This window comes from Mercenaria mercenaria, chromosome 9 (assembly GCF_021730395.1).
Source record: "Mercenaria mercenaria strain notata chromosome 9, MADL_Memer_1, whole genome shotgun sequence".
Classification (NCBI taxonomy): Eukaryota; Metazoa; Mollusca; class Bivalvia; order Venerida; family Veneridae; genus Mercenaria; species Mercenaria mercenaria.
Window position 1 is genome coordinate 66,366,117 of NC_069369.1, and position 24,319 is coordinate 66,390,435.

Here is a 24,319-nt window from a genome sequence, read left to right on the forward strand (position 1 = left end):
GAGCAAAACAACTATTTAGCATGGATTTGAATTCACTGATAAAAAATTTAAAGACAAAATAAATACTTTGATTTATTTGTTGGGGTTAAATTTTGTTGTTTGTCACAAAATTCATGAAAATTAGTCCACAACTAATGTGTATGATTTCGTGGTAAGTAGGAAACTGAATTTTTAATTAAGAAATAAAAAAGTCATGTAAATCACCATTATTCAGGTCATTGTTTGGTCAGTAATGATTCTATAAAAAAGGTAAAGGTAAAGGTCTTGTTTATTATAGTGTCACCCCTTTTGAAAGGGCCAGCCAATTTGGCTTATGAGACACCTTTATTGTGCGTACCAATTACCTCCCAACTCCTACCACTATACCAGGCGCCAGGTGGATAGAAGTCGGTAACCATTCATTTAACTAGCTCGCGGCTCACGAACCGGCCTTTTCGGAATGAGTCCCATGACAAACATTCCCCGGACGAACGCTCCCCATGGGGCTCGAACCTTCGACCTGCCGATCCCGAGGCGGACGCCTTAACCACTGGGCCACGGTTTCTATATGTATGATATAAACATGCCCCTATTTGGGTCTTTTTTTTTCTTTTTTTTTTGCTTAATAATTGACCAAACAGGTGAACTGAATTCCTATGATGTAAATCAGATAAGTGATTCTTTATTTTGCTAAACCTCTGTTGTCATCTATTTAGCAAAATTGGTACTTTCTTTGTCAATCTAGGGAGAACAGTACAGGAAGATTGTTTATTTGAATTATTTGTCCTTGAACTTTGACCCCACTGTCTGGTTCATTCATCATGTGATGTCATCATTGACCTCGGTATTGGAGTCCATGCCAGCCAAAAGGTCATGTCTCATCATTGTGAAGGAAGAGGTAAGATTGAACTTTAAGCTGGGAAATTAATTGTTTTTGGTAATTTTATAGCGAAAAGGAGAAGAAACTTTGCAGTTTTGTGTGAGACACCAGACTATGAAACTTGAGGTTGAAAATCCTAAAAAAGCTGACAATTCTTCAGAGGAGCTACGCATATATGCAGCTGATAGAACATATACACAACCTGTTGGTTATAACTAGCTAACACTACAGATCACTGACCTAAAACCACTTGAAAATTAGTAGGTTTTCTGTCAGTGCAGAGGAAGGTTTGACAGTGTGACAGTTGCAGTTATGCTCTGTGTCTCGCCTAAGGTATACCAGCACTAGAATAGAAAAATACCTCTTGATGTGACAGAATTGACAAATCTTGTAGAAAATAGGATTTTGGTAAAAGCTGTAAATATTTTAATTAAACAGTGTTAGGATATTATGGTCATTATTTGGCAACTTTGTTTTTATTTCAGTTCTCAATCTTAGAGAACAGTTTACATTTGTTGGAAGCCAAGTCGTCTGCTGCAATATCAAAAATGAAAACACTCTACACAAATAAAAGACCACTGGATGGTGTTGGTATGAAAAATTTATAGCCTTAGTTAATCTTTACCCTGCTAAATTTCTAAAATGAACTGGTCAGTCACTCAATTTGGGCAGTACCACATTATTCAAAGGGGTGTTCACTGAAAATGTACTGACTGAATAGCGAACAGTGCAGACCATTATCAAACTGAATGTGCAGGTTGATCTTGGTCTGCACTGGTCGCAAAGGCAGAATCATTTGCCACCAGCAAGCTAAAGGTTAACTTCAATTTTCCTCTTGATTTTACATTTTTACATTCAGAAACATATATCCTTGTTTTTTTTCCTAGAAAGCTTCTCTTCGTACAGTCTTAATAGGTGATATTTTTGTTAGTACATTATATTTTCAGAACCACTGATAGAGCTGTTGTCTCTAACTTTACGAGCAAAGACATATCTTCTTATGAGTCCTGAGGAACAACTTGGAAACAAGCTTTATAAAATTGTTCAAGTAAGTATGCATGGGAATTATATTACTTTATTTATAGAATTTAATGTTTAATGGTCATCTAATTGGAAACTGAATTGCTTTTTGGTTAATGATTTGTTACAAAATAACTATCTAATTTTGCGACAGTGGCATATTATTATGTCAAAACAACGTGTTTAATGCCTAAGCATCTTATTGAATTAATGTTGTAGTATGCACAATATTTGATTATTAAGCTGAGTTTAGACTATACTTTGTTTCTATAGTGTAAGATACTTATTCATCTGGGGCCTCTATGGCCAAGTGGTTTAGGTCGCTGACTTCAAATCACTTGCCCCTCACCGATGTGGGTTTAAGCCTGACTTGGGGCATTGAATTCTTCATGTGAGAAAGCCATCCAGCCAGCTTATGGAAGGTTGGTGGTTGTACCCAGGTGCCCGCCCTTGATGAAATAGTGCACAAAGGGGCACCTGGTGTCTTCCTTCACCATCAAAGCTTGAAAGTTGCCATATGACCCATAATTGTGTCGGTGTGAAGTTAAACCCAACAAAACAAACAAAAACTTATTAATCTATGTTTTTGAAATTATATTGAAAGAGTTTGACCCATTAAGTTTGCAGGTGAAGTTGTGAAAACACATTAATTCTGGGAGGGCCTAAATCGACATGTTATATTGTTAGCAAAGCTGTATTATACCAGTATGATCAGAATGATTTTCATGAAGTTTATGTGGGAGGAAAAGTAGGTCACTAGGTTGTGATGGGTCCTTAAGAAACCGACAACAATAATAAATACATTAAAGAGATTATCATTTTGTGGACATTTAGCAGTATTTATGGACTTAGACTTAGAACTATTTTATATTCTAGGCAATCTTTCCAACAGCATATGAGCGACATAAGATGGTAGCAGAAGATGAACTTAGACATAACAAATGGGATACAGAACTAAGTCCCCAGCTAGTATGTCATATCTCATGAAATTACCGTACAGTTCCCAGTTATGTCCAATTGAAGTACTGTAAAAGCACATATTTTTGCTGGGTCAGAATTTCACAAATTTGAAATTTTGAGTATGTTTGTGAGGTTTAATATTCGCGATATTGTAAAAATGGTATCCTACTTGAATTTGAATTATACTGATGGTGAATATTTATGTGAGGATTAATTTTCGCATGATACAGGGCCTCGGGAATGTAGCAAAAATTGAACCCTCGCTAAAATTTCTGCTTTTACAGTATAGTGAATATGAACTTATTATGTTCTCTGAATTTCAACTCTTCCCAAATAGTATAATAAAGTTGAAATACTGTGAACTGAGTAATATTCATGGCAGACTGTTTCTGGTTGATTTCTTGCTTGAATCATTCATTGAATTTAATGCCAACTATCTTGTAAATTTACCGTTCATTTTATGTTAAAAAAGTGAAACTCACAATTTCATATAATATGCCCCATGAAATAGCTGTTTAAGCCAGAATCACTAGAATTTTGTACCCTTAAAATGAATTTATTTCACTGTAACTGTCATTTCTGTGTAACACAGACCAAGTTTGAATTGTCTTCAGCTGTTAAGTAATGTATATATTGAGTTAACCTTTAGCCTGCTAAATTTCTAAAGTAGACTGGTCCGTCATTCAGTTTGGGCTGAACCACTTATTACTCAAAGGAGTGTTCAGTGAAAATTTACTGACTGAATAGAGAACAGTGCAGATCATGATCAGCCTGCACGTCTGTGCAGGCTGATCTTGGTCTGCACCAGGGTGGTAGTAATGCTAATGCTAATACATTAATGTAAATTATTTTGAATAAAAATAATTTTATTTATTTTCGAGAATTCACGTTATTGGTTGCTAAGCAAAATAATATCAATGAATAACTGGTTCCGTAGCTCTTCTTTATCTTCTGGGTACCGACGTACTTTAAACCGGTCTCAAGCTAATACGCATGAACAGGTAGTTTACTATAAATACCGCTAAACCCGTGCTCTTCGTTCACTTTGTATTGCTACACGGTTGTATCAGGAGAAAACTTAGATCTACATGTATAATACTACACAGTTGTATTCAAGTGATCAAGTTTGACTTTAAAAGCTTGAAAATGCCACGCGGTCGCCGAAGACAGGCACAGGCTAGGCGTATGCCGAGACAGGAGAGAGCCGTTCGGCAGGAGAGAGCCGTTGAGCAGGAAAGGCAGGAGAGAGCCGTTGAGCAGGACGAGGAGCTGAATCTGCAGAATGCCCGGCGTAACTTGAGAAGGAACGCTGCCAGAGAGGAGCAGAATGACCAAGGTCACGGGGACGTCAGGGGCACCAGGGGGCAAAAAAGGCCTGCGGCTGACCTCGAGGATGCTGTAGACGAGAGGTTGCTACAAACAGATGCCGGTGAGTGCAATGTTATTGATTTCGAACAAATTATTAGAAATTCACAAATTATTCCTCCTACGGGCAATAGAGATTTAAATAATGCAAATAATTTTCAAGGGTGTGGCGGCGCAAATTCTATCGACCCACAATCTTCAGGTATTCAATGTAATGGGCCACTGAATGTACCGTACAATAATTCGCACACGTTCCGGCTTCATTAAAACAAAAGATATGCAAAGGTGAATATGTCAACCTAGCATTATTATTAAAAGGAGCAGTAGAATTGTCAGAATTTTGTTCAGGTAGCGTTTTTCGCTTAAATTCGGAAGGCCAGATTGAATCAGCAAACAAAGAATGTAAAGAAAAAATTACAAACATAGAGAAATGGACAAACGCGTTCATAATCTATACATCCATTTACTTAGCTACACATGCAGATAAAGTGTACGAAATGTTACACTACATGTTCAATATAAGAGAATGTGCCTTACGCCAAGGCGGTTTCTCATGGAGGACGTATGATGAACAATTTCGCCTCCGTCAAGCAATTTCCCCATCCCCTTGGTCACAAATTAATAATGACTTGTGGTGGCGCTGCATGCAATTACAGCCTACCCACAACATTACACCAAATGCAGGTCGGTACACGTGTCAAGACTTTAACAGAGGCAACTGTGCTTGGCAAAACTGCAAATTTCCTCATGTTTGCTCAAAATGTTCGGGGCCCCATCCTGAGGTCACATGCACTAAACAAGGTTCATTTGTAATGAACCAGTCTGGTTACTCACGTGGTGGACAGTTTCGTCCCGCACAGCGAAATCTTTTTCGCGGCAGACCCTTTTTTAGACGGGGCAGTTACGGAGGCCCAAGAAAAAACTAACAATTCTAAAAAACAAAGCACTTCCACCGAACAGAGTAATTTGGACATACACAATTTGGCCCAAACACCTGTAAACGTAATAGCCCTTAAAAAGCATTTAAGAAACTATGACGTCACTGAAGCGAAATTTTTATTAGATGGATTTATGAATGGTTTTCCGTTACAATATACAGGTCCACGTACTGCACGCGATTCAAAAAATCTACGCTCAACTTTGTTAAACCCCGATATCATAAAACTTCAAATTCAAAAAGAAATTAAAGCAGGTAGGGTGGCTGGCCCATTCAATGAAAGACCGATGACTAATTTAATCGTTTCACCCATAGGTTTAGTTCCAAAGAAAACACCTGGAGAATATCGAATGATACATCACTTATCATATCCGTCTGGAGATTCGGTGAACGATTACATAGACCCTACTTTGTGTTCCGTACAATATACGCACTTTGACGAAGCGGTAAAATTAGTACAGGACCTGGGACGTAACTGCAAATTATTCAAAACTGATATTAAAAGTGCGTACCGGCTTATACCTATAAAACCGACTGATTTTGAATTGTTAGGCTTTTGTTTTGAGAATAAATATTATTTTGATAAAGCACTTCCATTTGGTGCCTCAATCAGTTGTATCACGTTTGAAAGATTTGCAAGATTTTTTGAATTTTGTGTCAAATCGAAACTCAAATCAGGCGGACTGTTGCATTATTTGGACGATTTTTTGGGCGGAGACAAAACGAACGCATCATGTACTGCTGCACTTCAAACGTTCAGAGATACCATGATAGAATTAGGTGTACCGTTAGCGGAGGAAAAAACGGAGGGCCCAACAGAGGTTTTAGTTTTTCTTGGGCTGGAGTTAGACTCTAAGCAAATGCTCGTTCGTATCCCAGCTTCAAAAATTCAAGAGCTTATACAAAAAATCAATGAAATTTTGCTACATCCAAAAACAACTTTAAAGAAAATACAATCACTTATAGGTTCTCTGAATTTTTGTTGCCGCGCAATCACTATGGGTAGGCCTTTCATCCGCCGCCTGATAAACGCAACCTGTGGATTAACGAAACCACATCATCATGTTAGAATTAAAAATGAAATATGCTTAGATCTGTCAATGTGGTTACTTTTCTTTCAGAATTTTAACGGTATTTCTGTATTCCATGACCGCTTTTGGGTATCGAATACAGATGTCCAACTGTTTACGGATAGTGCTGCGGGTGAAAACTTAGGGTTCGGCATATATTTTAAAGGCCACTGGTCCCACGCTAAATGGCCAGAAGCATGGCACAAATCGGGTATTACTGCAGATATAACAGTTTTAGAACTGTTTCCAATCCTAGCGGCATTGTATATTTGGGGCGCAGATTTGACCAATAAAAAGATAATATTCAACTGTGATAATCAAGCAGTAGTACACATTTTGAACAAATTAACTTCAAAATCAGAAGCAGTCATGTGCCTAGTTCGAGTACTGACGTTACGGTGTTTAAAATTAAATATCTTAATCAAAGCCTGTCATGTACCTGGTCATCAGAACGAAATCTGTGATGCACTGTCTCGTTTTCAGTTGAACAGATTCAGAAAAATAGCCCCAGACGCGGATCAAGATCCATGTCCCGTGCCACACTTCCTTTGGAAAGTCTTCGACGCCGAGCTGGACAGCTCATTAGATCAGGAATTTCATATAATTCCAGGTCAACATACAGCACAGCTATAAATGCTTTTACAAACTTTCGGTCTATTTATGGGCTTACAAATCAATTTCCTATTCCCGTTCAACAACTTACACTGTTTATAGCTTATTGCTTTGAGAAGGGACTATCACCAAAATCAATATCTACTTATGTAGCGGGCATCAATTATCATCATAAACTGCATGGATTTTATGATCTTAACAGTATTTTTATAGTTAAGAAATTGCTTGAAGGTTGTCACAGGAGTCGCACAACACGAGATAAGCGTGCTCCGCTGACCAAGTCTGTATTGTTAGCTGTTTGTAGGTCACTCCCTGAAGTATGTTATGACAACTACGAAGTAAAGCTATTTCATTCACTTTTTACCTTAGCATATTTCGGTTTGTTTCGGGTCAGTGAACTTGTCAATGTAAACAAACACCTGTCAGAAAATCCCCTACAACGCAATGATTTACGCTTCACAAAAGACGATTGTGTGATCATTCGGTTACGCCACTTTAAAACTAATCAAAGGGGTAAACCAGTATACTTAAAGTTGCCCAGACAGGCTGGTAATTTGTGCCCAGTTAAAGGTGGTCAATCACATTTAAGCAAAATTTAGTGACATTTTTTACTTTTTGTATATTCTGTTAGAGATTTATTTAAGAAACAAAAATACCCATTACTTAAGAGCTAGATCCCTGTTAGAAATGTATACTTTATTGATTTTCATAAAAATTTGTTATTACTCCCCTTTAATATGAAAATATTTAAAATGCTTGGTATTTCTTTTTATTTCCATATAATTCCGAGTTTTACATTCGCATTAGATAGATATACCAAATATTTAACAATCTGAATCAAAAGGTGGGTTTTAAAATGCATGTAGCTTCTGAATTTCATTTTTTTCCATTCTATCTTGGTTGCGCAACCAAGATAGGCAAAGGGAGGTAATAATAATTTTTCAAACTTGCATTTCTAATGAATTCAATCTGTATATGTAATTGTTAATGCAATTATTTTACGAATATAATACAATATATCGGTTAGTTATACATTTTCTTAGGTAAAGTATGTTTATCACATTTATACTTATGATAAAATAACTCGATCTTGGTTGGGCAACTGCAGTAGGAAAACCAAACATTAAAAATATCTCCAGTGAAAACCTAACTTGTATTAAGCGCTAACTGAACATAAATGAGGGTAAATGATCAGATGTTAAAGTTTAAAACAAATCCGTTACTTAGACAAAATCTGATTATCCACCTTTAAGGCAATTAAGGAATTTCTGTCTATGAGGCCAAGCATCCAAGCCCCACTTTTCTGTCATCGGGATGGGTCTGTAACAACTAGGACCCAATTTTCTGCAGTCTTAGCAAAAGCCATCAGTAAAACACATTTTTTAGGTACACAATACAAAACACACAGTTTTAGGATTGGTAGAGCCACTGACCTAGCTTCCGATGGATACCCGTCGGAAATCATAATGAAACTTGGTAGATGGACATCCAACTGTGTTAATCTTTATGTTCGAACATGATGTTAATCTGCAGATGATATACGGTACATCACAATCAACTTTATTTCACAACGGTATTAATTACCATTCTAAACGTAATATTTTCATTAATTTATTTTACCAGCTATAAATGAAAACTTTTTTATTCAGACGTATGGGTTCTGGGTGACTCTATCCCGTTCTGGGCCGGCGAACATGCAAAGACGACTAGGAAACCAAATCTTAGTATCCCGAACATTTCTATTGCTTGGTGGGCAGTCAGAGGTCTTCGTTGGAGAGGTTTCAGACATACAATTGAAACTCAGGTCTTACTTTCATCTCCTCCTTCAATAATATACATTAATTTAGGCGGAAATGACCTAGTATACGAAAATACTTGTGAATTAAGAGGAATGATTGAAACAGAGATAAACTATTTACGTGAAGCATTCCCAAATACAACAATAGTTTGGATAGACATATTAGAGAGACAAAACTGGCAAGGGGCATTAGGCGGTAAAAGGCCAATTGAAAAGAAAAGAAAACGCCTTAACCGCATAGCGCGGAAAATAGTAATAGAATCAGGGAAAAGTGACGTCATAAGCCCCGATATTGACGCAGAAACAGCCTTTTTTAGAAATGACGGCGTTCATTTAAATCTCGTAGGGTTAGAATTCTTCCTAGATTATTTAAGAGATTCAATTAGAAAGCTAATATAAGTATGACAATTTAGTAAACATAAATGCTGAAGATTCCGTGTTCAAGCATTGTATAAATTAAACATTTTTATTAGATAGAATTTTGGGGGGATAAATTGTTTCAATTTATTGTGGCGGAAAATTCTATAAACCGGAAGGTGATCAGGCGTGTCTGCTTACATTAGTTTACAATAAACTGATAAGTATAATTTGGAAATAAATATTGTTTCATAAAAATACATCTATTGTCTGGCGAGAACTTACAAAGCACTGTATTTTCGGCGTGTGTTACTCTTATGTGGTTACTCTTATGTTGTTATGTGGCTAGGGTTGAATAGGTTTTGCCCATAGTACCTGGCGAAATCTAGTTTTGTATTGCGTATTGCTTTGTATTGCGTATTGCTTTGTATTGCGTTATCAACCCTCTAGCATGCAACTTACTGCTTTCCTTCACGCAGTGGTTTTGGTATGTGTTGACCCGTCATTCCCGGATACCTGGTCGTGTCTGGTAACTATCATACCGTGACTACTGGCACCGAAGTTGCCGTGAATTGCCACATTATGTTTAAGTTAGTCAGTATTGCTACCTCGTTATGTCCGACAGTGCAGAGTTACGTTATGTTGAAATTAGCCGGTGTTGCTACCACGTTATGAGAGTGTAAATTATGTGACAGTGCAGAGTTTCATTGTAATAGTTTGCAAATTTTAGCAGACGCGCCTGGTCTCCTTCCGGTTACTTTATTCACATACTTGGCGAGATACCTCGTCAAGTACATCTTTGTTTTTGAGCGGCCAATAACTACCCAACCTTGCATTCATTTAGTAAATATTTTATTTGTTTGATTTGTAACATATTGAAATATTAACATTACAATATAAAGTCCTATCGTGTAGTAATTAAAAGGTACAAAGCATGGTTTAGTTGTAATCTTTTCGAGTATTAAAATAATGTAAATTATTTTGAATAAAAATAATTTTATTTATTTTCGAGAATTCACGTTATTGGTTGCTAAGCAAAATAATATCAATGAATAACTGGTTCCGTAGCTCTTCTTTATCTTCTGGGTACCGACGTACTTTAAACCGGTCTCAAGCTAATACGCATGAACAGGTAGTTTACTATAAATACCGCTAAACCCGTGCTCTTCGTTCACTTTGTATTGCTACACGGTTGTATCAGGAGAAAACTGACCCGCCCGCCACACCCCTGTACTAGAAATCATTTTTGTCAGATTGATAATGAGATTAAACATCATTCAGTTTTTGTATGAATATATATTCAAATACAATGTATTAACCTTGTTACTTTAATATCTTAGACAAATTGACTGTTTCTCTGTAGTATTTATGCTTACAGGCAACTTCTCAGAGTAGTTGACAAAAGGCCTTATAGAAGAATGCACAGTCGTATACACAGGAACATTATGCCAGGAACTATCGCTGTGAGAAGGGATATCCGGCGATTCCAGGACATTCATATGAAGAAAATGTGTGGTAACCAATGAACTCTTTTGAGATCATTTTAAGCATGTGAATTACTGTTCCTGGATATTCTTGTTATAGTTACATGTAACTGTGCGTTCATTTGAAATGTGATAAGTACTATTAAAGGTGAAATAGACAATCACTGAACTGTTCCTGGAAGTTCTTGTTTGAATTTCATGTGATTTGTGCATTCATTTAAAATATGATAAGTACTGTTAAATGTGACATAGACAATCACTGAACTTTTGAGAAAATAGATCAATGTGACTGTAAATATTCTCACCGAGAAATATTTGAAGGCCATTTATGTAGCCATATTTGCGAACAATATTCTTTTCTTTGTATTTTATAATTAACGTCGCTCTATTTTCATATCGGAAAATTCTATAAACCGGAAGGTGATCAGGCGTGTCTGCTTACATTAGTTTATAATAAACTGATAAGTATAATTTGGAAATAAATATTGTTTCATAAAAATACATCTATTGTCTGGCGAGAACTTACAAAGCACTGTATTTTCGGCGTGTGTTACTCTTATGTGGTTACTCTTATGTTGTTATGTGGCTAGGGTTGAATAGGTTTTGCCCATAGTACCTGGCGAAATCTAGTTTTGTATTGCGTATTGCTTTGTATTGCGTATTGCTTTGTATTGCGTTATCAACCCTCTAGCATGCAACTTACTGCTTTCCTTCACGCAGTGGTTTTGGTATGTGTTGACCCGTCATTCCCGGATACCTGGTCGTGTCTGGTAACTATCATACCGTGACTACTGGCACCGAAGTTGCCGTGAATTGCCACATTATGTTTAAGTTAGTCAGTATTGCTACCTCGTTATGTCCGACAGTGCAGAGTTACGTTATGTTGAAATTAGCCGGTGTTGCTACCACGTTATGAGAGTGTAAATTATGTGACAGTGCAGAGTTTCATTGTAATAGTTTGCAAATTTTAGCAGACGCGCCTGGTCTCCTTCCGGTTACTTTATTCACATACTTGGCGAGATACCTCGTCAAGTACATCTTTGTTTTTGAGCGGCCAATAACTACCCAACCTTGCATTCATTTAGTAAATATTTTATTTGTTTGATTTGTAACATATTGAAATATTAACATTACAATATAAAGTCCTATCGTGTAGTAATTAAAAGGTACAAAGCATGGTTTAGTTGTAATCTTTTCGAGTATTAAAATAATAATGCATTATTTTTTTCAAATAATGCCAAGTAATGATTAATGCCACAATTTTAGCATTAAAAATAATGCTAATTTAATGCCAAAGTTTGTAATGCTAATGCTAATGCTTAGCATTACTTAGGCATTATTTTCTGTATCACTGGAAATCCCAGGTTCAAGTTAACTTGGTGTGAACCAGATCAGATCCAGAAATATACCACACACCTCAATCTGAAGGACATAAAACACAATCCAAATGTTCAGGCATGCACAGTATTCTGCCTAAATACTGATAAAACTTAAAGCATATATGGGCTATCTAGTTATGAAACATTTTTGAACATACAATTTTACTTAAAACACTAGCACTATTTGTTTGTAACCAATTAAATTTTCAATAACATTCACAGTGTATCTAATGCAAATTAATGAATTGAACTAGACATTTAAAATCTGGGACAGCTCCAAAGTGCAAATTCATAATAAGAATTAAAGTGTGACATAATTAGTTTTGTCAACCAAAATATCAAACAGAATCATTGTTATCTTTTGACACCTTTTTATCAATTAACAGTATGCCACTGATAGTGATGGTAAAGACCTTAAGGCAGCTAGCTTTACATGTCATGTCAAATTAGGCTGTTAGGGAGCCATTAAACAGGTACTTGACTTTCAACATAAGCGTTTTTATAAAGTAATGGTAATGGTAAAAAAAAAAATCAGATGTAATGTAAGAAAGTGAATCATGTATTTAACTATAGATTACCTAGGTAAATACTGTAAAGCAGACTAAACGCTCAAATCTTTGAGCAGCTCATGTTTATAAAATGCAACAGTGATTAACTATAATACATTAACAATATCAAGCACTGGAGACATAGACAGATACAAAAATACTGAAGAATTTAAATGCTGTGTTTCTTATGGTGCTGTTGGATCATTTCAAGTATTTCATACAAATTATATATAATCCCTAGTTGGTAGATTTGATTCATTACAAATGATTGTCATGTGTTGCTGCTATGAAATAAACAACTAAAATGATAAAATGAAAAACAAACAAATAGTGATTTGATTATAACATGCAATGATTCACAAAAAGTAATGCTAATGCTAATGCTAATGCACCCTATGTAATGCTAATTTAATGCATTATTTTGACAAAAATGAGTAATGCTAATGCTATTTTAATGCCGATTTTTTCTAAGTAATGCTAATTTAATGCATTACTTTTGCAAGTAATTATTATTCTAACACAACCAGCAAATAACCTACATACATGTAGAGCAAAATCTATCTTGGGTTATTCTGCAATAAACCACTCGTGTGCAATGACGTCATCCGATCCAGGCGCGTAGCACGGTCGTAAAAAGTAGTTACCATTTTTTTCTAACACTTTTGGTACTAATATGTCGTGTTAGAATCGAAATAATAAGTTCCCAAGTGTGATTTATCATAGAATAACCGGAGTTTTTCGTTCTTATGTGAAACAGTATATCACATTGTGATATATTCTTACACATTAGAACTCAAAACTCGGGTTATTCCCCGAGTTTTTCGTTCTTATGCGAAACAGTATATCACTTCGTGATATATTCTTACACATAAGAACTCAAAACTCGGGTTATTCTACGATAAACCAAGTTTGGGAACTTATTATTTCTTAAACAACCTTAGGCAGAATCAATTGCGGCCAGCCTGGCTAAAGGTTAAAAATGTTGACTATAAGTCAGGAGATGTGGTTGTAATTAATTTTTACATTAAAGTTTGGGTATATTTCAGTTGAATATGTTGATAGGATATATACGAGATGAGGTCATAGACTACAAACAGAATTACCAGTCAGCTTTCCAGAAGTATGTTTTTATTTCTGAAAATGTTTTTGTTATTACTATCTTTCATATCTACTACTAATGAACCCATCTAATCCTAATCATTTAATATCCTTATCTTGTTTCATTACTGTATGAAAATAACACTATGAAAGATACTAAACACATATGCTACCAGACAGAGTTAATTTGGTAATCATAATAAAAGGAAAGTACCAAAACTCTGCTGGCCTTCAAAATTGTTCAGTTTTCAGGGGAAGTACGAGGATTGTTCAAATATGAATGCATCTAAGCACATAAAAATGTATCCTTGATAGATTTCAGTGAAAATTTTATTTGGTCCCCTCGAAGTATTCACCTCCAACAGATATGCAAAGTTTCAGTCTTCTAATCCAATCCTTGAAGGCATTTTCATAATCTTTCTAGGTATACTATGAAGACACTGGAATATTGCAAAACCGAGGTGTTTGCGCTGCACAAATTTTAGACAAGAAAGGTATTTTTTGAGCCTTTGGAACAAAAAGAAGTCACACGGGGCAAGGTCAGGCAAATAAGGAGGGTGAGGGAGCAAAACAACCTTTTCCTGCTTCAGAAAGTCTTGTACAATAGACGCCTTGTGCGATGACGCATTGTCATGTAGCAATCTGACATTGGCCAAACCAGTTGCATGTCTTCCATTTTTGAAATATTTCTTCAGTTTTCGAAGAACTTTAGTCTTGTAAAACTTCACATTTACGGATTTGCCTTTAGGTACAGCAACCTGAATGGCAGGACCCTGAGTTGTGAAGAATATGGCATACATTACAATCTTGACACTCTTCTATTATGTTTCTAGGTATTTCAATATAACAGTAGAGGCAGCTCAAGAGTTCTACAAACTACTGATGTCTGATGTTGCAGAGCTACTGAAGCAGACAAAAGACATAGTAAATAAATAAATATCATTCTTTACCTACTTTCTGATTAACTTTTTAGCCCACCATCATCAGATGGTGGGCTATTCAAATCTCTCTGCGTCCGTGGTCCGTCGTCCTTCCGTCCTTTCGTTAACAATTTCGCGTTATCGCATCTTCTCAGAAACAACTTGGGGGATTTTGACCAAACTTTGTCAGAATGATGTATTAGTACCCTTGTTGTGTCCCCCTGAAAATCAGACTGGTTCAACAATTTTTGAGTGAGTTATGGCCCTTTGTTTATTTTTATAATTTACATAGATTTATATACATATTAGGGAAAAATTTTGAAAATCTTCTTGTCCAAAACCACAGGGTCTAGGGCTTTGATATTTGGTATGTAGCATCATCTAGTGGTCCTCTACCAAGATCTTTCAAATTATTTCCTTAGGGTCAAATATGGCCCCGCCCCGGGGATCACATGGTTTATATAGACTTACATACTAATAGGGAAAAACTTTGAAAATCTTCTTGTCAAAACCACAAAGCCTAGGGCTTTGATATTTGTAATGTAGTATCATCTAGTGGTTCTCTACCAAGTTTGTTCAAATTATCCCACAAGGGTCAAATATGGCCCCGCCCCAGGGGTCACATGGTTAATATAGACTTATACTATAGGGAAAACCTTTAAAAATCTTTTTGTCTATAACCTACAACATTCAACTTTGGACCACATGTATAGTTTTGAGTGGCTAGATGAACCTTGACATGAGTTGACCTTGATCTTGACCTAGTGACCTACTTTCACATTTCTGTAGCTACATCCTTCAAATTTAGACCACGTGCATAGGTTTGTGTACCTTGACACTGACCTAGTGACCTACTTTCATATTTTTGAGGGTACAGGCTTCAAATTTGGACCATATGCATAGTTTTGTGTTCTGAAATGAAATTTGACCTTGATTTTGACCTACTGATCTACTTTCACATTTCTCAAGCTACAGCCTTCAAATTTGGACCACATGCATAGTTTTGTGTACCAAAATGAACTTTGATTAAAATTGACCTTGAGCTAGTCTTGAAATTTGGAACATTCAAATATGGCTCAATGGTGGGTGCTAAGATCACTCTGTGATCTCTTGTTTTGATATCTATAAAAAAGGGTGCAGGCTGATCACGATCTACACTGTCGCAAGGGCAGAATCAGTCGTGTCGAGCATGATAAGTGTTAATCCTGTTTTTTGCATTGTTTAGACCTGTCACACATAGTATGATCATTAGGTAGGGATGAATGATTTTAGTTTTTTCCAAAGAAATGTTTATTCTTCCTTGAAAAATGGTAATTTCATCACTTTTGGCATACATGGTCCTTTCCAGTGTTTTCAGTGAGGGTGATGTCTTTTGCTCTCATTCAGCACTGCATTGATGTACTTACTGGAACTTATTGGAACTTACCAGAACTTCTAATACCCCCTCAATATTTTCGTCAATATCCTTCATAAAACTATGATATGGTTTTAGGTATTTTAAGACCTCAACCCAATGTTAAAGAGCCACGAAAATACCACTCGGCAAGATCAGAGTTATGGCCCATAACTTGGTAAAAAATGTGCATGAAGGGCATGTTTGTGTTGCACATAGCTTAAAAGTTATTTGACCAAGAGCCATGGAATCGTATTATTCAGCATGTGAAGTTGAGAATGAGGCTTCCTTTGCAATTTCAGTCAGCAGGACAAGAGTTACAGCCCTTAACTTAGTCAAAAATATTAGGACTGGGACGATTATTCGGTTAATCGGATCCGATTAGATTACTAGGTGAAACCTGTTTCAATTTTGCAAAACCGGTAATCGCTGTCAAAAAAATAAACATCACGAGTTGTACTTTATCTTCATATGTTTCTTTGACCAGCACATAGACCCACAGTATATTTCCGCTAAAACACATCAACTGGACATAATCAATAGTCTCTGATTTGTATGTCGTGTTATATTTAAATTAAAGTACACCAAAATATGACTTATTAATTATCACACTGCTTGCAAACAAGTCAGCTACTGAAAGTACCTTGATACCGTCTTCAGGAAAAAAAAAACAGCATTTTCAATATGGCTGCCGATTAACCGGTTCGATTCGATTTCAAACAAATTATTAACCAGTTTCAAAATTTTGAAATCGTCCCACCCCTAAAAAATATGCATTAAGGTAGTCATTAAGGTCTGATAAACCAGAAGTAATGGCATAACATCTTTTATCCGGATAATGTGGAATAAAGCCTGGACTCGGTATACAGAAAATGCGAATAATTTTATGAATCAACGGTAACCCGTGAGTAAATTTATTAAAACAGAAAAATTACTGTTTTTCTAAAGATAAAATATGATATTTGAAAATGTTTGACAAGATAAATAATTCCAAAGAATCTTTTTAATCATTGGCAAATATCTCAGAAACAAACACACAGACCTATGCAATTTATTTCACTGTATCATAGACCCTGTGTTTATTTATGACTGTGATAAGTTTCATTAAAATCTATATTGTAGAAAAAATTTATTTGCGAAAATGAGCCATTAGACTTTATAGGAATGTTGTTCTGTTCAGCGTAATAAGTTGAGTACCTGGGGTTTTATTTAGGATCCCCTTACCCTCTCCAATCAAAGAAAAGAAACAAATGTTTTATTTCTTCAGTTTTCAATTTCTTCTATTTTGTGTTTTCATGTTGATGGTTGGTAGTACCCTTAACCCCAACACCTCCCTCTCACCCTCCCAATAAGCCAAAGATAATTTGAAAGTTTACTTAGTATTGCATTGTCAACAAGTCACATATTATTAAGCAGTGACAGGAAATGGTGACACCAGTGTCCTTTGGACACACATGTACTTTAATCAAACTCAAAGTGTAATATATTTTCAAACACAACTGAAAATATAGTAAAAATAAAGTCTCAAGAACCCTGCACCTGTATGATGATAGTAACTGCAGGAGCTCACTGCTGAATTTAGACATATAATTTTGTGTAAGTGAGGTAAGTTTAAAAAAGATATCAAAAGTTCTGGAGCGTACCTAATTATTGTTTTCTTTTAACCCTTACCTTGCTTAATTTCTATAATGAACTTGTCCATCTTCCAATTTGGACAGTGCCATTAATTTTTAAAAGGGGTGCTTACCAAAAAGATACTGGCTGAATAGCAAACAGTGCAGATGATGATCAGACTGCACAGATGTGCAGGCTGATTATGATCTGCACTGGTCGCAAAGGCAGAATCAGTTGTGTCCTTTGGGTTAAAAAGGGATTATTTGTTTTCAGAACGTATTAAAGATAAACAAGTTAATGTTAAGTTTGGCATACAGGCTGAATCAGCTAGACCAGGACTGGATGATCTATATATCTCCACAGTAAGTTATTTGATCTACCTATATAATACATATTGCCATTAAAAAGTAAGTTTGAGATAAAATTAAAACTTGGATGCATTACTATTTAGGAATATATCCAGGTTACTTTATCACTATATTGGATTAAATTTTTAATAATGAAACAAAATTATTGATAACTACTTTATTAAGCTTTTGAATTTCAGTTTTTTACAAATAGTAGTAAGATGTTTTACATAAACCAAAGTATATTTTTTATTTCATGTTTTTCAGTGGTATACTTAAAAATAGTTGGAAAATTGTAATTAGTAGATTGCTAATAACAGTATATTATCATCTGATAAACCCAGTGTTTTAATAGTATTAAGTGTATCTAAAAAACTGATAAAATCAAAGAAGTGAAATAAGGTCACACAGACCTAAATAGTATTCCCTTTATATTCTATATAAAAGTGACAAAATTTTCAGAGCTGCTACACATAGCAAGACCCATTTTGGAGTACAAATCCCTTACCATAAGAATTCTCCTAAAACTATTAAACATAAAATGAAGAAAAAGGTATATGTCATGTATTTTCTTAGAGAGATTTCTCTTTTCACAATTGGTTACTGTAAAATCACATCAGAATTACACTGCTGTAACCTGGAAATACTACTCATACTAAAATTGAGTTTTACTTCACCAATTACAACCTTCTTTCCCATTTATACTACTAAAATGTCAAAAATACAAAAAAAAAAACAGCTTTAATTTAGCCCTCTATGGCCACCCCAAATCAAAAATTAGTGTTCAGTAACCTGTCAGTCAGTACTGTTAGACCATTAGCGGGTCTTGCAGTCTAGCAAGTGACAACAGATACAGATTACGCATGCTGGGGAATAACTAGGTGTTTACTAAAACAAGAGGGAGAATGGCAAAAGACAGTGGGAACATACTTGAAACCAAAGATATATAACTTAGGTTTTACTGATAATGTTCAATTTTAAGACTCTTTTTTTATGTATTTATCAGTTCTTTGGTATTTCTCACCACACATTGATCTAAATGCTTGACACTTCACTACAGTAAGTTTGATATCTAAATTCTCAAGTCAGATCTCACTTTTGTTTTTAAAATTTAAATAAATCATGGTTTGATTTATTGCTTTATTTTGAAGTTTTGAAGTTCTTTGTACTATGTTCTTGAAAATATTTCATACGACTTGGCCATATTTTATGATTGAAGGATGCAGACGTGGCGTGACCTTTTCCTGGTGGAGGCCCAGCATTGGGGAGCCATGTTGAAACGAGATGTGCAGAAGTTGATTACACATACTGTCTCATTGGACAGGGTAGGTAAAATATGAAACTGACTTACAAAGTTCAAAGATATATCTTAGTGATTAGTGTGCAGTAAAGATTATGCAGTTGTTACACTCGCGGCTAATTTCAGATTGATGAAAAAAGCCAACTGTACATTAATGGAAGTGTTGATAGATTATTACGTTCTTCATATTTTTTAAAATGATTTTTTTTCCAAATTGAAGACTTTTAAGTATATTTTTTTTGTGATCAAGCAAGGTAATGTTTCTTTCAAGCCACTCCATATTAATATTTTCAAACAAGTACAGTTTTTTTGTAAAAGTTTGTAGAATGTCGGTATTTTATGTATAATTACAGTTTTTAATGTCTATTTTTAGTATCCAGTGTGTGAGTTACAGTGGACTGGTTGCCTACCAGCCTCTAGTCGCAGAAATGAAAGGCAGAGAACCATTTCAAAGTCACTTACACCATCTATAAATAGCGCATTTACTTCACCACTGTCTGCAGCATCAACTCCAGTAAGAAATTCTAAGGATTAAAATTTTTAAAATATAAATATTTTTTATTTTCAGTTAGAATATTTATGTTTACTTTTAATTTGTTTACCAGTAAAAATAATTTTCTATTATAGAATCAGCTTTTAGTTCTCTCTTGCCTCTTTCAGAATTTCATGCCTGGTTTGACACCACTCCATAGTCATACTACAGATCAAGGTCATTCTAGGGCTTCAGAACACCGCAAACCTACAGAATTCCCCATTGAGACCCCAACAAGTCATCATTTTGATTCTGCTAATTCGCTTTTAGAAAGACGCCCCAGCTCTGACCCAGTCAATATATCACAGAGTTCATTATTAAGCGGTTCATATCTTGGAGATATGGCGAGATCTTTAGGTCACTATGACGAAGATAATTTGCTCTCCTTTGCACATCTCCGACATAGTAGCTCTTTACCTAATATCCCAGCACGAGAAAAATACATAGAAATGATGCCAACTTCCTCAAAAGAAAATAGTCATACTAAAGAAACCAAGGTGAAGGGTAGCCAGCGGAATCATGGATTTAGTAGAAATAATTCAAATGTTTCACCAGAGATAGCCAAAGTAATGAGTTCAGGGATAGAAAAGTGTCACAATGATGAATCAGACGACAGTGGGACATTAACAGACGACTCTTGCTCACAAGAAGCTGACTTCAGTTTCCCCCCATTACAGGAAGTGACATCCTCGCCACCAGTAGGTGGCAGCACAGAAAATGCCCCAGTCACTATGATACCAGATATAGCTGGTAGTTCAGCAGTGGTTAGACCAGTGGTTCAGAATACCTCTACTGCAGCCGTACCAGTCAAACCCGTTGCCAAGGTGCCGTCTGCTCAAGGCACCTCTGCTACAGTTTTCAAGCAAGTTGCTAAAGATATATCAGGAAAGAGAGACAAGCAAGCAAAACCAGCTAAATTGAAAATAAATAGCTCTCCTTCAAAAGTTGACAAAATTCAAAGTGTGCATTCAGATAAACCAGTGCCATATATTCATTCAGTGCCAAGTCATGGCCCTATCAAAACTCGTGCCAGTATTTTGAGAGATTCTGAAACCCACCATGTAAGAACCAGTGCAAAGCATGTTGAAGATTCACTCACAAACTCTCTGGTTTCAAATTTGTCATTAGCCCAACCACCAAAAACAAATGAATCAGTATTAACAACTTTACCAATATCTAGCTCAACAGTGGATGTAATAATTATTTTGCAAAGACTTGTGGGTATTGGCAAGGTGCTGTGTAGAACACTGGCACCCTCTAGACCTGGTTACGAATCTGACCAATCAGTGCAGACTTCCAGCAGAGAAGATGACTTTCCCTCGCCACCAGTTTTCACAAAATCTAGACAAAAGTTGTATGACTGCTTTTTAAGTGTGAGTAAATTTCAATATTTCTGTAATTATTTTTGATATATAGTACTGACTTACTTTCAACACCATGTACCATTATTTTTTAAAGAATTAAACATTGCTAGAAACTGTTTGTCACAACAATAAGAAATATATGCATTATACCAGACATTGCTCATGGATAGTGTAGATCTATATCTGACATGACACTAGAACATTGGCTGTTCCAACAAGTGTTTTTTTGACAATCTGGTCATTGCAGAGATTTACAAATTTAAAACTAACCAACATGTAATTAATTAGTAAATCATAAATGAGAAGAAAACAATTTTGATGTATGATATGAATCACATATTCAGTAATTTTCATTTAGACATGAAATGTGTTGGTTGTGTGTAAGGACTTTCCTCATTTGAAATATTATTAGCAATCTCTGAGATTGATAATAAAGTTTATCGTTAAATGTTTGCCAGTGTATGCTTATATCAATTTTAGGCAATAAGAGGAACAGTTACTGTGTATGCTGACAATATGCTGTGTATGGATTTATGTGGGACTACACAATCTATGGCTAGTAGACTTGCTGGACCACGGGTAAGGATTTATGTCTAATATGACCACTTTTTCTCACGTATTTCAAATTGATCTTTTTTCATCATTCTGAGAATGTCACCGGGAAAATTTCTACATAAACTGTCTAAATTTGGAAAAAAAGAAAATGAACATTATTTATATATGAAGAGTTTTGTTAATTAATACTTGAAAATTCTTTGTGAGTAACAGTTGTTTGCTTGCTGAAATACATATGAGCAGTTAAACGAAAGGGTTTGTGGTGAGGAATGGCAAAAAGATATATCCGGCAAAAAGTTAAGGATGTTAATAAGAAGCAAATAATTTCATTAGTCAAAATCAATTTAACAGAAAACAAATGTTTAATTAAAGAGTACACAATAATAAAAATTATTTTGCCTAAAAATAATTACATTTATTTTCTCACGAAATTGGTAGCTATCTTGTTGCTAGGTGTGTAAACTAGAAACTATCGTTGTTGTCAAGTAATCTTGTTTTGTGATTTATTGGTTACCTGTCTAAACACAATAGAGTAATGATGAACGCCTTAGCGTCTGGGAACCACTCAAGCGTTATATTAACTTCAGATCACGTGCAATATTCACAGTTGAATTTAAGGTGTACTGGCTAGCGTTTCAGATCGATGTTAAATTGCCCACCCGCCACACCCCAATAATAAAAATTTCTGTTTTTATGCTAAAATTAATTATATTATTGCATTTTAAATTCTGCTATGGCAATCTGACTGTTCTGTGAAGTACTTATGTTACAGATGATATGCTGCCATTTGGATGCTAACATCGGAAGTGAACAGAATGCAGGCACCTTACATAGATACGGAACTGAACAGATTCCTGGGCTACAAATCAATCATGAAACAGACAAATCCATTTTGGTATTAACATTTTTCCAGATGGTTGATGATGAGAAACCTAGATGATAATTTACCAAGTTATGGATTGAGGACTAATAGACATTTTAAGTTATACAGATAGTGATCCAGTTAATCATTTTTATCTTTATACTTATGTCACTCCTAATATATTAAGGGCCGGGGAAAATTCTGTCGACCGCGGGGGCGATCGGGCGTGCTTTCGAACGTTGTCATAGTATGGATGTTACTGTGTAAAAGGTATTGCTCTAGTGCCTTGGCAATATCTGACTAGCCTTGCTTAAATGTGTCATAGCCTTGCTTATGTCATAGCCTTGCTCATTATAGTATAGTTGCCTTGCTTAGAATTACAGTACGTTGCCTTGCTCCGTTGGTCCGCTAAATATTCCTTCATTACTTAGGCAGCCAACCGTCGAGTTATGGGGAATGTTTAATTTACTGTGGTGTACTGTAGCCTTGCTCATTATAGTATTTGCCTTGTTTAGAATTACAGTACGTTGCCTTGCTCCGTTGGTCCGCTAAATATTGTGGTGTACTGTAGCCTTGCTCGCTTTGCTTAGAATCACAGTACGTTGCCTGGCTCCGTTGGTCCGCTAAATATTCCTCATTACTTTGACAGCCAACCGTCGAGTTATGGGGGGTGTTTAATTTACTTTGGTGTACTGTGGTATCCATTGCGTTCGTGTGGTGCTGATTGTTGCTTCCACAGCCAACCGTGGAGTAATGATGTGGTGCTTTACGGGCGCGTCTGGTTTCCTCCCGGTCGACAGGGTTACTACAAACAATGGAGTGGCCAAACTTTGCCAAACTATTTATAATAACTTTTATATATAAATGTGAATAACATATTAGACTTGTTGCTTGCAGTATCATATACACCTATAATCAGTATAGCCTATTTGAGTGTCATCATATCTAAAATGTACAAATAAACATGTAGTAAACTGTGAATATTGCAGTTGTTTCTTGTGTATAATTTCGGGTAGTAAAATAAATGTATGATACTTTGATCCGGACTAAAGAATTTATTTTGAATGGGATATGCCTACTGTAATAAGCTTAGCTTTTAAAATTAAATGCAGTTAATTGAAATGTGAGCTTGAAGTTTAACTGGAATGAAATATTGTCTTTGAGTGGTTTGGCACCAGGTGTTGCTGTTTTACATGTACATTTGAACTTAAAAGATCAGATGTCCTTAAGAGAACACAGATAAGATATCTTGAACATGGCTGAGGGCAAGGTTTGTGCAGTCACAACTTAACATGTTGAAGGTTTGAACATTTAAAAAAAAAAAAAAGGAATGGAAATATATATATCTATATATAGATATATGTATATATTTATTTTTTTTAGGGGGTGGGGGTGCAGGGGAACGGGAGAGGAAACAAAATTTCACATGCTGATTATAAATATTGATTGAAAATTAAAAATGAAAAAAAAAAAAAAAGGTAAAAGGGTGAAGTTGGAGTGGGGGTTGGGGAGGGGGGGGCAGAGGATGCATGATCAATGATCAGTGCTGGGCATGACTGGGTGGAGAAGTGAGGTGGGGGAATAGTACAACTTGGAAGGTTTGAATAACAAGAGCTGTCGGGGGACAGCAACGCTCGACTATTCAACAGCCTTGTTGACTGAATGAATACGAAAGTCGAAAAAGGGGCATAATTTAAAAAAAGCAAAATAGGGTTATGGAACCTGCATAGTGCTTATCAGCTCATGACAGTGGACAAGTGTGTGAAGTTTCAATCCATTCCCATTAGTGGGTACTAAGATACCAGCTTACATATAAGAATTTAACCCAAAACTCCTAAGTTTAAAAAGGGGCATAATTTTGTAAAATGCAAAGTTGAGTTATTGACCCTTTGCACTGCATGTCATATCATGACAGTGAACAAGTGTGTGAAGTTTCAAACCTTTC

At 35.7% G+C, this 24,319-nt stretch overlaps 2 protein-coding genes across 3 annotated transcripts; both read left to right on the plus strand.

Annotated features, from left to right (window-relative positions):
- Positions 1-218: 218 nt before the first annotated feature.
- Positions 219-22,452, plus strand: LOC128559319 (uncharacterized). The gene is made up of 12 exons (XM_053550623.1): positions 219-877; positions 1,345-1,450; positions 1,807-1,907; positions 2,756-2,848; positions 13,436-13,509; positions 14,321-14,411; positions 17,688-17,776; positions 18,981-19,086; positions 19,435-19,575; positions 19,722-20,966; positions 21,438-21,536; positions 22,285-22,452. The coding sequence occupies exons 1-12, from the start codon at positions 806-808 to the stop codon at positions 22,450-22,452; spliced, it is 2,385 nt and encodes a 794-aa protein (XP_053406598.1). The 5' UTR covers positions 219-805.
- On the plus strand, positions 3,870-10,903 carry LOC128546189 (uncharacterized). Of its 2 annotated transcripts, none has more exons than XM_053551616.1 (2): positions 3,870-4,268; positions 10,342-10,903. In XM_053551616.1, exons 1-2 carry the CDS (start codon positions 3,986-3,988, stop codon positions 10,371-10,373), a joined length of 315 nt encoding a protein of 104 aa, XP_053407591.1. In that variant the 5' UTR covers positions 3,870-3,985; the 3' UTR covers positions 10,374-10,903. The 2 variants fall into 2 exon arrangements, with proteins under 2 accessions (XP_053407591.1, XP_053407590.1); XM_053551615.1 differs by lacking the exon at positions 10,342-10,903 and adding an exon at positions 8,473-9,913.
- Positions 22,453-24,319: the final 1,867 nt, after the last annotated feature.